Source organism: Rhincodon typus, chromosome 7, assembly GCF_021869965.1.
Source record: "Rhincodon typus isolate 14 chromosome 7, sRhiTyp1.1, whole genome shotgun sequence".
NCBI classification, from domain to species: Eukaryota; Metazoa; Chordata; class Chondrichthyes; order Orectolobiformes; family Rhincodontidae; genus Rhincodon; species Rhincodon typus.
Window position 1 is genome coordinate 91,246,868 of NC_063338.1, and position 18,001 is coordinate 91,264,868.

Here is an 18,001-nt window from a genome sequence, read left to right on the forward strand (position 1 = left end):
GATGTGTGGTGAAGGGAATGGATGTTGAAATTAGTGAATAGAGTGCCACTCATGGGGCTGGTTTGTCCTGGATGGTGTCCTGATTTGTTAACTATGAAAAGAAGGTATGTTCTACCATTGGCCCCTAGATTCTTTGTGTATTTGCTTCCTCATTTTATGGATTCTGGAGAAAAATGTGTAAGCCTGTATGCCACTTTGCAGCCCCCACTGTAAAGTATTGAAATTTAACGTAACTGTGAATCAATTACAGAATTAGCATATTGTTTAAATTGTAGGCAGGATGGTTTGATTATAACTTTGTAGCTACATAAAGCTTTTAATAGGATGTTTTAAATCAGAGACAATGTATCTTTGATGAGCAGTGCCTGTCAAAACAGACTGAAGTGAAGCTGAGTGCAGTATAGTTTCATATTCTGAGTTTGGATAATTTTTGTTATTCACAGGATGTTGTTTTGTTAGTGATCCCAAGATCCAATCATTGACTTTTCAGAAGAAATTCTGTGGCACAGATTTTCCAACTCTGATAGCGATGTAAGGATAAATAGTATCAAGAGATCAAGTAGCGAGTGTAATTTGGGTGAAGCTATACTCCCTGTTTATATCGTGAACTAAAAATCATAGAATCCCTATAGTGCGGAAAGAGGCTATTTGGCCCATTGAGCCCACACCAACCCCTCAAAGAGCATCCAACCCAGACCCATCCCCAACCCTCTCCCTGTAATTTAGCTTGGCTGATTGAATTAACCTGCACATCTTTGGACTGTGGGAGGAAACTGGAGTACATCTCTATGACTCTATGGCTCTAAATGGGACTAGTTTAGTTTGGAAACATGATTAGCATGGACTAATTGGACCGAAGGGTCTGTTTCCATGCTGTATGACTCTGTGACGCTATTTGTAACACATAGTAATTTTTGTTAAGTACAGAAACCTGGCCAATGCCTTCTGACAACCTGGATCTGAAAAGCCAAGTAAAATGATGAGTTTTGCATGTTTTAAAGACACTGTGCACTCTGTAAACTGTGGACAGTGTAGCAGCAGGAAAGTTCACAATCTTTAAAAAGTACTTAAAGCCATACAGTTGGAAGCTATAGAAACAGTCCCTTTGGCTCTATTCATCCATGCCAATCAGATATCCTAAATTAATCTAGTCTCATTTGCCAGAACTTGCCCATATCCTTCCAAACCCTTCCTATCCATGTACCCATCCAGATGCCCTTTAAATCTTGTAATTGTACCAGCCTCTACCATTTCCTCTGGCAGCTCATTCCATACACACACCACCCACTGCGTGAAAAAGCTGCTCCTTAGTTCCCTTTTAAATCTTACCCCCTTCACCTTAAACTGGATGAGCACTTGAATTGCCATAACATTCAAGCTATGGGCCAAGTGTTGAAAAATGGCATTAGTGTAGATTCAGTGTAATGTTGACAGTACAGACTGGATGGGCCAAAGACCCTCTTCTGTACTGCATGATTCTGTGATTTAATAAAATCATTAACTTATCTGATTACTTCAGGGATCTTGTACTATCACGGTGAGGTATGACCAAGTCTGGCAATTTATCCAGGATTGATTTGGAGTGGAATATTTGGAGGTGCTCTTGGTAAATAATACGGATTAAAGAAAACCCCAGGTTTTATAATGCCTTTAAGACACAGCACTTAAAATGACAAAGCCCAAATTGATTGAATTGATAGTAAACTTAGAAAATAGAAGCAGGAATAGGCCATTCGGCCCTTCAAGCCAGCTCGCCATTCAAAATGATCATGGCTCATTATCCAACTCAGTCCCCTGATCCCATTTTCTCCCCAAACCCTTCGATCCCTTTAGCCCTAAGAACTGTATCTAACTTTTTCCTGAAAACATTCAATGTTTTGACTTCAACCACTTTCTGTGGCAGAGAATTCCACAGGCTCACCACTCCCTGTGTGAAGCAATTTTTCGTCTTCGCAGTCCCAAATGACTGAGCTTAGTCAGTGACCCCTGTCAGCCAACTGCAGAGCTAAGGATCTCTAAATTAACTGCATCACCATCAAAATCAGCACTACTGGTATTATCCAACTTAAAAGCCACAACATTTCACCATCTGTGGTTTATTATCTTTCACTTAGGTTTCATAGCTAATCATCTCACCCTTTCTTTAACTTGGGAAAGGCTGGTTAATTTGGCTCCTCTTAAAATATAAGTACATTTGGACTGAGACAAGGCATCCATGAGGGGAGGGATCTTTTCTTAAATTAACCTTGTCTTGACCAACCAGTTGAATTAAGAAGGGGAGCCAGTTCTCCCCAGCAACAGAACTATTTGAGAGTATCTCACCTGCAATTGCAGAGAATTTGCGATTAACCCAACAAACTGGAGGCTTGTGTCTGAGATATTACTCACAGACAAAATAAATGGAAGAGGGACAAGGAATTTGTTGCTTTGAAATGAATTTTTAAAACTGCAAAATACTTTGGTGAGTTTGTGCCTCTAAGTTATAGAAATGTCTATATTTGATGCCTATGTGTTTCTTGGTGAATTAGGGGAAGAGACTTTCGAGGCTTCAAAAGTTCTTCCTCTCAAACAGTTAAAAGAGTTAGCAAGACTCTTTCAATGCCAGAAAATCTGAGAGAGGGTGGCCAACAGATTATTGAGGACTACTCAGTAGAAATGACGATGAAACGATAGAATGTAGGGTCATTGAGTCTAGGGCCCTGATAGAAATAGTACTGAAGACTCTCCTGTATTAGTAATATCCTTGTAAGTCTTTTGTTGCTCCCTCGCCAGTTTAAAAACATCTTCCTATAGCAAGACAACCAGAACTGTACACTCTACTCCAAAAGTGGCCTCACCAATATCTTATACAGCCACAATATGACATCCCAACTCATATTCAATGCTCTTGCCAATGAAGGCAAGTGTGCCAAACACCATCTTCACCACCCTGCCTACCTGTGATGCCACTTTTAAGGAACTATGTCCCTGAATCCTTAGGTCTCTCAGTGCGATAACACTCACCAGGGCTCCACTATTAACAGTATATGTCCTGCCCCGGTTTGTCTTACCAAAATGCAACACCTCGCATTTATCCAAATTAAACTCTACATGTCACTCCTCAGCCCATTGGCCCAGCTTATCAAGATCCCTTTGTACTCTTAGATAACATTCTTCACCGTCCACTATACCACCAATTTTGGTGTCATCCACAAACTTACTAACCATGGCTCCTATATTCTCATTCAAATCTTTTGTATAAATAACAAACAAAACTGGACACAGCACCAATCTGCAGCAAAAGGCTAGTCACAGGCCTCCAGTTAAAACAACAACCCTTTACCACCAACGTCTGTCTCCTACTGTCAGGCCAATTTTGTATCCAATCGGCTAGCTCTCCCTGGAAATTAAGAATCTACTGATCACCATGAATTCATTGCTGATTGTCAGGAAAAACCCATCGAGTTCACTAATGCCCTCAGGGGACGAAATCTGCCACCCTCACCTGGTCTGGCCTACATGGGACTCCAGACCCACAGCAATGTGGTTGACTCTCAATTGCCCTCTGAAATGGCCTAGCAAGCCACTCAGTTGTACCAATCGCTACAAAGTCTCAAAGAAATGAAACCAGATGGATCACCTGGCATCAACCTAGGCACCAGAAAAGACAACAGTAGAAACAGTCCTGTCGACCCTGCAAAGTCCTCCTCACTAACATCTGGGGGTTAGTGCCAAAATTGGGAGAGCTGTCTCACAGACTAGTCAAGCAACAGCCTGGCATAATCATACCTTACAGACAATGTCCCAGACACCACCATCACCGTCCCCATCCCCATCCCTGGATATGTCCTGTCTCACCAGCAGGACCGACCCAGCAAAGGGGGCGGCACAGTTGTATACAGTTGGGAGGGCGTTGCCCTGGGAGTCCTCAACATAGGGTCTGGACCATGGCTTCAAGCTAAACATGGACAAGGAAACCTCCTATTGATTACCACATACCGTCCTCCCTCAGCTGATGAATCAGTGCTCCTCAATGTTGAACAACACTGAGGATGGCAAGGGAACAACATGTACTCTAGGTGGGGGATTTCAATGTCCACCACCAAGAGTGGCTCGGCAGCAGATCTACTGATCGAGTTGGTCGGGTCCTACAGGACATAGCTGCTGGACTGGGTCTGTAGCAGGTGGTGAGGGAACCAACAAGAGGGGGAAACATACTTGACCTCATCCTTACAAACCTGCCAGCTGCAATTGCATCTGTCCATAACAGTATCGGTAAGAGTGACCATCGCACAGTCCTTGTGGAGACAAAGTCCCGCCTTCGCATTGAGAATAACCTCCATCATATTGTGTGGCACTATCACCATGCTAAATGGGACAGACTTCGCACAGATCTAGCAACTCAGGACTGGGCATCCATGAGACGCTGTGGGCCATCAACAGCAGAATTGTACTCCAGCACAATCTGTAACCTCATGGCCCGGCATATCCCCCACTCAACCATTACCATCAAGCCAGGGGATCAACCCTAGTTCAATGGTGAGTGCAGAGAGCATACCAGGAGCAGCACCAGGCACACCTGAAGATGAGGTATCAACCTGGTGAAGCTACCAAACAGGACTACTTGCATGCCAAATAGCAAGTGATACAAAGAGCTAAGCGATCTTACAACCAACGGATCAGATCTAAGCTCTGCAGTCCTGCCACACCCCGTCATGAATGTTGGTGGACAATTAAACAACTCACTGGAGGAGGAAGCTCCACAAATATCCCCATCCTCAATGACGGGAGAGCCCAGCACATCAGTGCAAAAGAGAAGGCTGAATCATTCGCAGCTATCTTCAGCCAGAAGTGCCGAGTGGATGATCCAACTCGGCCTCCTCCAGTGGTCCCCAGCATTACAGGTACCAGTCTCCAGCCAATTCGATTCACTCCATGGTGATATCAAGAAACGCTTGGTGACACTGGATACTGCAAAGGCTACCGGCCCTGACAACATTCCGGCAATAGTACTGAAGACTTGTTCTCCAGAACTTGCTGCTCCCCTAGCCAAGCCGTTCCGGTACAGTTACAACACTAGTATCTACCTGACAATGTGGAAAATTGCCAAATTATGTCCTGTACACAAAAAGAACAAATCCAACCCAGTCAATTACTGCCCTATCAGTCTTCCCCCCTGATCATCAGTAAAGTGATGGAAGGTGTCAGTAGCAGTGCTATCAAGCAGCACCTGCTCAGAAATAACCTGCTCAGTGACGCCAGGGGCACTCAGCTCCTGACCGCAATACAACCTTGGTTCAAACATGGACAAAAGAGTTGAATTCCAGAGGTGAGGTGAGAGTGACAGTCCTTGACATCAAGGCTGCATTCAACCAAGTGTGGCATCATGGAGCCCTAGCAAAACTGGAATCAATGAGTATCAGGAAGCAAACGCTCTGGTGGTTGGAGTCATACCTGACACATAGGAAGATGGTTATGGCTGTGGGATGTCAATCATCTCAGCTCCAGGACATCCCTGCAGGAGGTCCTCACAGTAGTATCCTAGGCCCAACCATCTTCAGCTGCTTCATCAATGACCTTCCCTCCATCATAAGGTCAGAAGTGGGGATGTTCGCTGATGATTGCACAATGTTCAGCACCATTCATGATTCCTCAGATACTGAAGCAGTCCATGTTCACATGCAACAAGATCTGGACAATATCCAGGCTTGAGCTGACAAGTGGCAAGTGACATTCATGCCACACAAATACCAGGCTATGACCATCACCAATAAAAGAGACAATCTAACCATCACCCCTTGACATTCAATGATGTTACCATCACTAAATCCCCCACTAACCCCCAGGATGTTGATACCATTGACCAGAAACTCAACTGGACTCACCACATTAACACAGTGGCTACAAGAGCAGGCCAGAAGCTGTGAATACTGTGGTGAGTAACTCATCTCCTGACTCCCCAAAGCCTGTCCGCCATCTACAAGGCACCAGTCAGGAGTGTGATGGAATACTCCCCACTTGCCTGGATGAGTGCAGCCCCACAACACTCAAGAAGCTTGACACCATCCAGGACAAAGCAGCCCGCTTGATTGGCACTACATCCACAAGTATCCACTCCCTCCACTACCCATGCCCAGTAGCAGCAGTGTATACTATCTACAAGATGCGCTGCAGAAATTCACCAAAGATCCTCAGAAAGCACCTTCCGAACCCACAACCACTTCCATCTAGAAGGACAAGGGCAGCAGACATATGGGAACACCGCCACTCCAAGTTCCCCTCCAAGCCACTCAGTATCCTGACTTGGAAATATATCGCCGTTCCTTCACTGTCGCTGGGTCAAAATCCTGGAATTCCCTCCCTAATAGCATTGTGGGTCAACCCACAGCAGGAGGATTGCAGCTGTTCAAGAAGACAGCTCAACACCACCTTCTCAAGGGCAACTAGGGATGGGCAAGAAATGCTGGCCAGCTAGCGACACCCACATACCACAAAATGGAAAAAAAAACTGCCCATCCAACAACAATAATGGGACCTTGCTGTTGGACATTGTCTTTTTGGGAGTTCTTATAAAACAGTGCTATATAAATGCAAACTATTTACTGTAAAATAGCAGGCAAGATGCTAACCACACTATGTCGAGGTATCATTCTAACTCTTGCTTTCCACGGGACACTGTTGTCTCAAGGTCAGTCTTTTGCGTTGCGTCGCAGTTCTGAGCAGACACGGTCTGCTCAGTAAATTAGGTCAGAATTAGATCAGAAAACCTTCAGATATAGGAGCACAATTAGGCTACTCAGCCCATCACATCCAGTCCATCATTCTGATACGTTTCTCAAGCCATTCTCCTCCCTTCTCCCTGTAACCCTTGATCCCCTTGCTAACTGAAAACCTATCTGTCTTAAAGACACTCAATGACTTGACCTCCATAGCCCTCTGCAGCAATAAATTCCACAGAATCACCACCCTTTGGCTGAAGAAATTCCTCCTCATCTCAGCTCTAAAGGGTCGTCCCTTCAGTCTAACATTGTGCCCTCGTTGCATGGAGTTGAGAAACAGATCAGCCAGGATCGAATGGTGGAGCAGACTAATGGGTCAAATGGCGTGATTCTGCTCCTATATCTTATGGTCTTGAGCCTGGGAGTGGACAAAGTAAGATCTGGAACTAAACTAGATAAAATGATTGAAATGCAATGACAGAGCATGTAGATCGAAGAAGATTGATTATGTGAAATGCTTTAACATTTGAGATACTGTCCACCAAAAGATTGAAGGTTTGAGCAAAGTTGGAATTTGTGAGGAAAAAGATGGAAATGTCTTTCAAAAGCAAAACATTAAATGCTGTATTGGTCAGATGAAAGACAGAAAAGTCTGGTAATATTCAGTGGGCCAGGCAGCACTTGTGGAGAAAGAAACAGATTTAACATTTCAGGTTGGTGACATACCTTCATCAAAGAGGAGGTTTTCCTTTACAGCTGATCACAAGATGAGCTCTGCTGGATGACAATATCATTGTCACAGAAAGCAGTTGAGACCAAAATTATTCAGTATTTTAAGGAGTTAGATATAATTCTTGGGGCTAAAGGGTTCAAAATGGTATGGGAGATAAAGCACGTACAGAGTGCTGAGTTGGATAATCAGCCATAATCATGCTGATTGTCTGAGCAGGCTTGAAGGATCGAATGGCCTCCTCTTGCTCCTTTTTTTAAAATGTTTCTACTCCTTAGAAAATGCCAAAAGAGTTTGTGGTTGCTAAGAAGCTCATTTAATGATTTTGCACATCTTGCAGTGACATTTCAAACATAGCAAAGACCTGAAATTCATCCAACTTACCCACCCCACACCCCACACCCCACACCATTTACGTTCCCCCTCCACAGGCCGAAATTAAATGCCACAAAGTCTAAAGCAGTGAGGAATTACATTCCCAAGATTAAATTTCCTTACAATCGGAAGTGCATCTCAAGTTCATAGAAGACTGGACTGAAAGTAACGCTCACTTTATTAAATATTTTACAAAATACATTTTTAATATAAATGTATCACACTTGGCAAGTCACACTGTTGAGAAAGGAAAAAAAATAACTTTTATGATATCACTTGGATCAAGGAGGTACCAAAAGTGATTCTGTAATCAAATTTCCATGGTTATTTCCATTTTAAATAAACTGATCACAGTGAAAACAGCCAAAGTTTTTTCTTTAAAAAGTGCTTTCCATTAGAGGAAAATATTGACATTTATACACACATCTGTGTGTACATACACAACCATATCCAGAAGTCTGTGAAAATGCAAAACGAAATGTTTGAAAACCTTAAGTCCTGCTTACAGCATAACGTAATTGCAATAATTACAAGTTCCTTCCTTTTCAGATAGTGCAGAGTATCAGTATCTGATTTAAGAGTCTCAGAGTTGATTAAGTTAAGACATCAAGTATTGCACAATACATCATTAAGGCAGAAAACAAGAAACAGGTTCAAAAGGACAACAGCTAGGTGCTTTCCAACTTACAACAATTCATTCGTTCACCGTCACTTTATACTGATTACTTCCAAGTTTTTGCAGTAGCTGTTTGTTACTACAAAAGTTTATTAAGTATAATTTATCTGAATGTATACACACACAGGTCCACTCAAAAACAACACCGCTATACAACGGCAATTTTCTTCCTGTTCCTCCTCCTTTTTGGCACAGGTATCTGTTTAAAAAAAAATCTGTGGTATAATCAAGCTCTGTCTCTGCAGTCATACAACAAAGGATTCTTTACTCATCGCTGTCACTTCCAGAGTCACTTAGCTGCAGATCACTGCCTGAAAATGTAATAAGAAAAAAACAGTCCTTTATTCAACCCAGTTCAAGAAATTGCTGTATTTAAAAATTTTACAGAAATCCACAAATTTTATTAAATATTATGGGAAAATCTCACTCTTTCGCACACGCACACAAACGCATGCATACACATGCACACAAAACCCCTGCAGCAGCTACCTGAGCTGACAAAAAACGGTAATGAAAGCAGTCATCTCTGCAAACCATGTTCCAAACCCTGTCACTGAAAGACATTGCTGCTAACCCTGACAATGGGGTAGGTCTCTCTCCCAACGTTGCCATCCGGTGCTAACACCTGCCAAACGTGTGGTCAAAGATGCTGCTCTAGGATTGGGCTCATCAACCACACAAGGAGTCACAGAACCCATGATCAGTGACAGAGAATTTCCTAGGTGGCCAATCACATTCATTAGTGAGTGATTGCTGACAATGTCGACATGTCATCGTTACCTGTAAGGCCATTTGGAAACTTACTTGTGGATCTAATTGAGTTACATTCACCAATGATCAGATTTGGAAATTGACTCCAAATAGTGGCCTGGGTCACTGTCTATCAGAGACAACCATTCACCACCTGACAAGGGGGGGAAGACAGTATTGTTTGCAGCAATGTGGATGTTAATCTACAAGCTGCAACTACTCCCACCACCTTAGCACCAACAGTAAAATGAAATAGAGTGAAATTAGATAGGGAGCTCAGGGAATTTTGCTAAATTACTTTAAGGGAATAATTGGATGAGGATGAGATCATGATGGAATTAAATGGATGAGGTAGAACTAATCATTAACAGTAGATTACACATGACTTGTGAAGATGACAGTTTTGAGGAGTTAAATTGCTTTCTGTTTCACATGTTCCCACTACCATAACCTGGAATATAAATCTTGTGGTGCAATGGTAATGTCCTACGTCTGGTCCAGAAGGCCTTGGTTCAAGTCTCATCTGCTCCAGAAGTGTATCATAACACATCTGGGCAAATCGATTAAAATATCAATAAATCACCAATAATGTTACACTCTTTTGCAAAACAGAAAGTATGCTCCAATATTGTATTGCCCTGATATATTTCCTCTAGATGAGCTTCATTGGACTTTAGAAAAATGAGAGGCGACCTTATTGAAACATAAAAGATTCAAGGGGACTAGGCCAGCAGATGTAGAAAGGTTTGTTCCTTCCCCACTGCCGACTGAGAGAGGATCTAGGATCAGAGGGCATAGTCTCAGTGTAAAATGTCGCCCATTTAGTGATGAGGAGGAATCTCGTCTCAGAGAGCTGTGAAACTGTGGAATTCTTTATCACAGAAGGCTGCAGATGCAGGATTATTAAGTATATTCAACTTTGATTCCTGTAATGATTTAAATATGCTTATTTCAAAAGGTTCTGAGGTAAAGGCAGGAAAGTGGAACTGTGGTCGATCAGATCAGTCACGATCTCACTGAATGGCGGAGAAGGCTCAATGGGTTGAATGGCTCCCATGTCGCATGATCTCTCGTGCCCTTTAACCTCTCTCATCCTATCTTTGACTATACGAGATGGTTTGGATTTCATTCAACACCTACAGGTTATCGAAACCAGGAAATAATAGAATTTCATTTAAACGGTTAAAAAAAATCTACTTACGCAATGTATTGATAGATTCTGCGGGTCTGCTACTGACGACATCTGCTGTTGATGTGTGATGCTGAGGTAGTGAAGGTGATATTAACGGCATTGAAACTGGATGAGAGGAAGATACTGAAGGGAGGGGAGCAGGCTTGTGTGCCTCATCCTCAGAATCACTGGAGCTATCACTACTTGAAGAAGAGGATGAAGAGCCCTTGGATTCAGATGAACTATCCGAGCTACTCAGCTGGTCCATAGTGCCAACCTCTGCCATCAGCTCTATTACCAAGCACAGAATATTTTTATTTGAATGCAGAATCAACTGTGATGCAAACGTATTTCTAAATAAGCTACTCACCATGTTCTCCAGGGCAACTAGCGACATGCAATTAATGCTGCCCCAGCCAGCAACAATAAACATCCCAAGAATGAATAAAGCTTAGCCGTCATGCCTCCATGGTAGATGAGCATTAAACTGTGACACTACCCTTGGGTGAGCAGCTGACGCTGACTCAGTTTCCAGGCATAAGCAAGAATGGACATTCAAGCAAAATGCAGTAGAGCTGGAGGCATCCATTAAAATACACAAACTAGCAAGAGTCAGAGAAGAGCTCTGGGAAGGCAACAGCTTAGTGGTATCTCATGTCGCATGTAGGCCAGACCAGGGTGGCAGATTTCCTTCCCTAAAGGACATTAGTGAACCAGATGGGTTTTTCTGCCAATCGACAATGGTTTCATGGTTAGCACTAGATTCTTTATTCCAGATTTCTATTGATTTTGGATAGGCCAATAAGGGCAGGACTTATATACTTAATAGTAAGGGTCCTGGGGAGTGTTACTGAACTAAGAGACTTTGGAGTGCAGGTTCATAATTCCTTGAAAGTGGAGTCACAGGCAGACAGGATAGTGAAGGTGGCATTTGGTGTGCTTGCCTTTATTGGTCAATGCATTGAATATAGGAGTTGGGGGTCTTTTGCACTGTACAGGACATGGTTAGGTCACTTTTGGAATACCGCATTCAGTTCTGGTCTCCCAGCTACAGGAAGGATGTTGACAAACTTGAAAGGGTTCAGAAAAGACTACAAGGATGTTGCCAGGAATGAAAGGTTTGAGCTATAGGGAGAGGCCGAATAGACCAGGGCCACTTCCCCTAGAGGTGAAGGGTAACATAGAGTTTAAAAAATCACAAGGGGCATAGAAAGGGTGAATAGTCAAGACCTTTTCCCCATGGTAGTGGAGCCCAAAACTAGAGGATATAGGTTTAAATTGAGAGGGGAAAGATTTAAAAGGGACCTGAGGGCCAACTTTTTCACACAAAGGGTGGTGCATGTATGGAATGAGCTGCCAGACGTGGTGGTGGAGGCGGGTACAATTACAACATTTAAAAAGCATCTGGATGGGTATAAGAATAGGAAGGGTTTAGAGGGATATAGGCCAAATGCCGGCAAACGAGGCTAGATTAATGTAGGATATCTGGTCGGCATTTGGTCCGAAGGGTCTGTTGCCATACTGTACAGCTCTAGGAATTCAAATTCCACCATATGCCGTGGCGGGATTTGAACCCAGGTCCCCAGAACGTTACATAGATCTCTGAATTTAACAGTCCAGCAATATTATCACTAGGACATCATCTCCCTCATCAAATATATTCAAAGCTGAGATGAACAGATTTTTAATTAGAAAAGGAATCAAGTATTATGAAGAAAAAGCAGGAAAGTCAAGTTGAGGATTGTCCGATCAGCCGTGCAGAAGGCAATGTAATCAAGTGATCCAATCCCCAGAAATCAAAAAGTAGTCCGTGAGAAAATCTCCAGATGACCTACTGAAACTGGGCATTGTGGATGCCTACAGCACGATGGACTGCAACAGTTCAAGGTGGCAGCTCACCACCACCTTCTCAAGGGCAACTACAAATAGGTAATAAATGCTGGCCCAGTCAGTGATACCCACATCTTAAAAGTGAGTGCTTAATTAGAAAAAAATGTATATTTTGATTGCCACTTGCAGGTTTGCTTCCAGGGCATCCACCATACTGACTTAGAATATCTGGATGTTTCACTTGACTGATGCCCAACATGTGGAAGTTATCTTGAGGAACAGCAAGACCTGTTTCCATTAGCCTTTAGAACAAGGTGATCTTATTGAAACAGACAAGTTTCTGAGGGGATTTGAAAGGGTGAAAGTTGAGAAGGTGGCTTCAGTTTAAAAAAAAAGGTCTCCCATTTAAAAGGAGGAGAATTTTTCCTTTCAGTAGGTCCTGAGACTTTGGACCTCCCCGCCATACAACAGTGGAGATACAGTTATAGTTTCCTAAACAATAAGGGAGTCAATTGTTGTCAGGGACAGGTGTGAGTGTGGAATTGTGACCACAATAAGAGGAGCAAATGGTCTTATCAAATGACTGAGCCTGCTCATGTTCCTATTTCTTACGTTCATATGGTTAAAGAAAGAGCATACTATTCATAAACTCAGAGGGTGGTGAATTTTTGAACTTCTCTGTCCTGGAGGGTTTGGGAGTGTTAATCATTGAGTATATTCAAAACAAGAACCTTGAATTTCTAGAAATCAACAGCTACGTGGTTAGTGTGGGAAAATGGCAGAGAGTTAGAAGATCAACCATGATCTTTATGGATGGAGGGACAGGTTCAAGGGGCCAAATAGCCTACTACTCCCATGCTTAAAAAGGCAAAACCTTCTGGAGAAAAAAAATTAAACACTTTTTGCTCACATCCATAAACGTACAATTTCACAATTCAATGACGACTCTTCCCAGATGACTTGCAATCACAGTCAGTCGTCTTTCTCTCCCGGCAGACAATTTTCAACTAACTAGAAAAATGATTCAAACCCCAGCTGGAATGTGAAGTACATTAAGAACATCTTACTCCCATCTGGAGTCTGTTTAATTAATGGTTAATTAAATACACAGCATGATTTCGATTTAACCCAAAAACAATCAAACCTCATTGTTTGGTGTGCATAATGTCATTCAAGCAAAAAGACATGGCAATTACTCCCGATACAAAAAAAAACCAAAATGAAAATGACTCTCATTTATATAGCACCTTTCACAGTCTCAACGTCTGAAAACACTTTATTGCCAATTCAGTATTTGGTAAGAATAGAATTGTAATGTAACCAGTGCAGCAGCCAATTTGTACAAGCTCTTCCAAAGCGAGTCTGCATTCAACACTCCTCCTCTAGCATCGTTTTTCTTTATTACTGGGATTGGCAATCTCACTAAGTGTGTCGAGATTCATTTTCAGATTGTTTATTGCATTTGGCTGAACTCTCCCTCTCTCAGACTTGTAGTCTCTCCCTGTGCTGTACCAATGCTACAGATTTGCACCCGGAAGGTGTCGCTACTGTCTGGCTGTGGGCCACAGCTCTAAGCCGCACCATTCCTGTCCCACAGGGGACTGGTCACAACTCTTCACCCACAAGCCACAATCCACAACAGGAGCAGAGAGCGCACATTCGGCAGAGGGGTGGGTGCAGGGGGAGAAGAACCACAAGGGAGAGACAGTGAGAGAGACAAGCCATGACGGAGGAGGACAATGAAAGTCAAAGCTCCACAGCTAGTCAACAGGAGCACCCCAACCGAGCAGGGGATCTCTGAAGGGGCTGAGCCCAGCAAGAAAAGAAGCTGCAGTACCCCAAAAGACACCATCAATAGCCTCCATGTGGAATCTTCAGGAAGGAGAGAAGGAAGACAAGACCAGATGAAAACCTGCAGAGATTAAACGCAGCAGGACTGAAATTGAAATGGATAGCTCTTTCAAAGAGGAGCCAAAAGACAAGCACAGCAAAAGGAAAGAAGACAGACAACAAATTACTACCACATACCTCGTTCAATATCATCCATTTGAGAAGTTGGTGACATTTTTTCCTTTGGAGGAGAATTCTTTGCTGTAAAGGAGGCCTTGGCATTGAGGCGCATTTGTTGCCCCAGACGATTGGTTTGTTGATCAAGGCGAGATTGGATTTTGCTACTTCCTTCCGCCCTGAATGGAATCAGAGTTTTTACAGCACAGAAACAACTCACCAGGCCCATGAGATAGGCAGCCTTGCCCTGTGTTGGCCTCATTATGAGCCACACAGTTTAAATCTACTTACTAATCATATTAATCTACGTCTTTAACAGTTCTATTCAAAACCCACCTGTGACCTCTGTGCAAAATTCTCATACAATGCAGAATTAGGGACAGATCTGCACGATAGTTGCAAGCCGCCCCCAGCAGAATGGTACAGAACAAGGTGTGGCCATTTGGTCCATCATCACTGTGCTGGCTCTTCAACAGGGTTATAACAATTAGGTCCACTTTCTGACTCTTTCCCCATAGCCACATCAATCTTGTTCCCTTTCCAAGTTGATACGCTATTTCCTACTTGAAGTTACAATTGAACCTGTTCCAGCATCCCTTCAAGTAATGAAATCCAGATCACAAGAACCCTCTTGTTTGCAAAAGTATCTCTTGTCATCTTGGCAACAGATAGTCCTTAATTTCAGTGACAATGCATAGCTTTATTAAACAATTTCCCTTCACTTGCTCAAACAAAATGTATCACTATTTTGCTAACTGCCATTAAATCTCTCCTTGATTCTCCCTAATGAGAACCATCTCAGCGTTCTGGTTTCATTTAAATAAACCTCTGCACCCTTCACCCTCAAAAGAACTGGAATTAAGAACACATGTCCTAACTTTGTGGTCAATCTGATCCACAGATTGACCACAAAATTAGGATGTGTATTCTTAAGTCAGGTCCACAGATTGACAAAAGTACCTGCCAGAGTGAGAAAGGACACAGTGACCTTCTCATGTTACATCAACAAACTTAGCATGGTACCACCCACCTGGTTTTCTTCACAGTGATGTTGCTGGTAAGTTTCTCCAGTCGATATTCCCCAGTGTCGTGATTCACAATGAGAACACACTCCTTCAGGTAAGGTCTCTTTGAGCCTTTAAACACCGAGATGGGTGATGTTGAGCCCTGTTTAAACAAAGTCAAAGTCAATCATTTCAGTTTGAAAAGATCATTAAAATAAAAATCAGTTGCACAGTGACCAGCACTAAATAATGTTGCAATCAGCATTCCCGCTAATTTGGGTCAATGAATGCCAGCAACTTCCAGAACTGGAAATCAACGCAATAACCAGCACTGAATCTTGTGGAGACCCTCGGAATGGCTGTACGCAGGCAGCTAAGAGGGAACATTAGCTGTTATCTGAATTGAACTACCTAAGGCGTGAAGCAGGAGTAGATTTATTAGTAACTTATAATAAAGATAATAACAAAAAGACTATATTGTTTTATTTTTCTGCATTATGGACTGAAATGGGAAGAGGATTGTTTTATAAACCAAGGATTGCTGCACTCATTATAAAGCAAGTTACCCCACACTTATTGCAAGTGTCGTTTACGGTGCTATTTGCTCAAGTAGTGGAGGGGTGGGGAGGAAAAACATCTAGTTGCAGGCAAGCTAGAGCCGGGGGCGTGTACGTATGGCGGGTCAGCTGGCATCAAATAGCTGACTGGATTACCATTCCACAGGTTATTGCTAATGACAAAGACCTGCCTGCCAGCATCTACGTGTTTGGCTCCAGCTGATTAGATTGCAGGTATGAAAGATTAGACGGAAGCTATCAGATCTCCAGGAGGCCCTTCTCTCTGCAGTAAACACCTTACACCTGAAGAAAGCCAGCTTATTTCCCTCAGTTGCTCTAAACCCAATAGGTTTAAAGTACCTGAAGAACAAAGAATGAGGAGGAACAAGTCGTAACAAGCCAAAAGGATCATCTCAGTGAACGTGATTGTCAGGGAGCACTGAACAGCCTTCCTAGTCTTTCCTTCTGTTCATGACATCCATCTTCCTTGTGCCTGTCTTATGTCTGTCTATATACGTGCAGGGGAAACTTTATAAAGGGAAACATTATAAGGGAGTTATAACTAACTAATTGAAATCTGTATTAACATTTCATAGTTGTTTCTCCACAGGTAGAATGCACTTACTTGTAATAAGTAGTAATTCATGTTAAGTACAGTTCATGCTTCTGGCAAACTGTGCCCAAAAGTCAGGTAACTTACATACATAGTTTTATGTACTTTCAGAAAATCTTTCACTTTTGTCATGACTCTAGAAATGCAGGACTTGATTTCCAATTTGCTACCCCAGTGAGGCGTAACAAAAGGAAAATTTTGCACGGCCACGAGGATAAAGTAGGAAACTGAGACTAATTGGGTAATTCTTCCAAAATCCAATATAATATTCAATTGGCCGAGTTTATTTACATGTGTCTGCTTTTATTATGCTCATTCTAATGGATTGAAGACATAGAAATGTAAGAAAATGTAGAAAAAGCTGGAAGGCAGGGCTGAAGCATAGAGTGGAAAATTTAAAGGAAATAAATTAAATCTCTGTATATCTGAGATATAAGACATAACCTTGTCCAACGTTAGACCACGGGCCTTCCCTTGATGCTCTGTTGCTCTATGATTGTACTAAGTCAAAGAGAGACAGGAATAGATATGGAGGAACCATTTCTCATGCCAGAACGTGAGTACACAGATGCAAGATACTTGGCAAAAGAATCGAGGGGACAAAGAAGGGAAAAAAAATTACATTGCAAATTATGATCTGGAATGGGTGCCTTGAAAAGAATGGTGGAGTCAAAGTCAAAAAATTTCAACATTTCAAAAGGGCACTGCACGTACTAGAAACAGGTAAAATTTACAAGGCTGCAGGGAAAGAGCAAGGGGCAAAGGCTGCTTTGATAGAACTATTGAACAGTTCTAGAGTTATACAGCACAGAAATTCATCCATGCTGACCAGACATCCCAATCTGACCATTCCCAATTACCAGCATTTGGCCCATATCCCTCTAAACCCTTCCTATTCATATACCCATCCAGATCCCCTTGAAATGTTGTAATTGTACCAGCCTCCAACATTTCCTCTGACAGCTCGTTCCATACACGCACCACCCTCTGTGTGAAAAAGATACCCCTCAAATTGACAGCATCCTTTGGTGCTCCATGACTTATGAAGCGAATGGAAAAAGAAACTGGGTGACTGATTGACACACCAAGTTATAAACATGAAGGTCAAGACAAAAGACAACAGTTCAGTTTCAAACAAAATCAAATTGCTGGAAAATCTCAGATCTGGCAGCATCTGTGGAGAGAAATCAGAGTTAACGTTTCAGGTCCGGTGACCCTTCTTCAGAACTGACAGTAGCCAGGAAAAGGGTTTTTTTCATGCAGAATATAGGTAAGGGGAGGGCTAAGGAGTAAACAACAGGTGCAGACTGAGCCCAAAAAGAGAACAGTTGGACAGAGAGAGGAGTGGATAACGGTCAGCCCAGGATAATGAATAGCTGCTAATGGGGACTACCATGGGTAGTGTGTAATCGCAGACCATGTGATAACAAGGCCTGGGGTATGGGGTTGGGGTAAGGACATGGGAGAAGGGGCCTCAAGCCATAAAACTGCTGAACTTGATATGGAGTTCAGAAGGTGGTAGAGTACCCAAGCGGAAAATGAGGTACTCTTCTTCCAGTTTGCACTGAGCTTCGCTGGAGCACTGCTGGA

At 42.7% G+C, this 18,001-nt stretch overlaps 1 protein-coding gene across 1 annotated transcript; it reads right to left on the reverse strand.

Annotated features, from left to right (window-relative positions):
* Window positions 1-7,963: 7,963 nt before the first annotated feature.
* Window positions 7,964-15,705, reverse strand: eaf2 (ELL associated factor 2). Its single transcript, XM_020520332.2, has 4 exons — window positions 15,268-15,705; window positions 14,259-14,416; window positions 10,431-10,691; window positions 7,964-8,790 (listed from the first exon to the last, which is right to left on the reverse strand). The coding sequence occupies exons 2-4, from the start codon at window positions 14,350-14,352 to the stop codon at window positions 8,744-8,746; spliced, it is 402 nt and encodes a 133-aa protein (XP_020375921.2). The 5' UTR covers window positions 14,353-14,416; window positions 15,268-15,705; the 3' UTR covers window positions 7,964-8,743.
* Between the last annotated feature and the right edge of the window lie 2,296 nt (window positions 15,706-18,001).

Bases quoted from the DNA above. Each gene is read 5' to 3' on its own strand.
- eaf2 (XM_020520332.2), bottom strand. From the start codon at position 14,352: ATGCGCCTCAATGCCAAGGCCTCCTTTACAGCAAAGAATTCTCCTCCA. The intron at 10,692-14,258 runs GTATGTGGTAGT...GCTTGGTAATAG, and splicing joins AATGGATGATATTGAACGAG to AGCTGATGGCAGAGGTTGGC. The intron at 8,791-10,430 runs GTAAGTAGATTT...TTACATTTTCAG, and splicing joins AGAATCTATCAATACATTGC to GCAGTGATCTGCAGCTAAGT.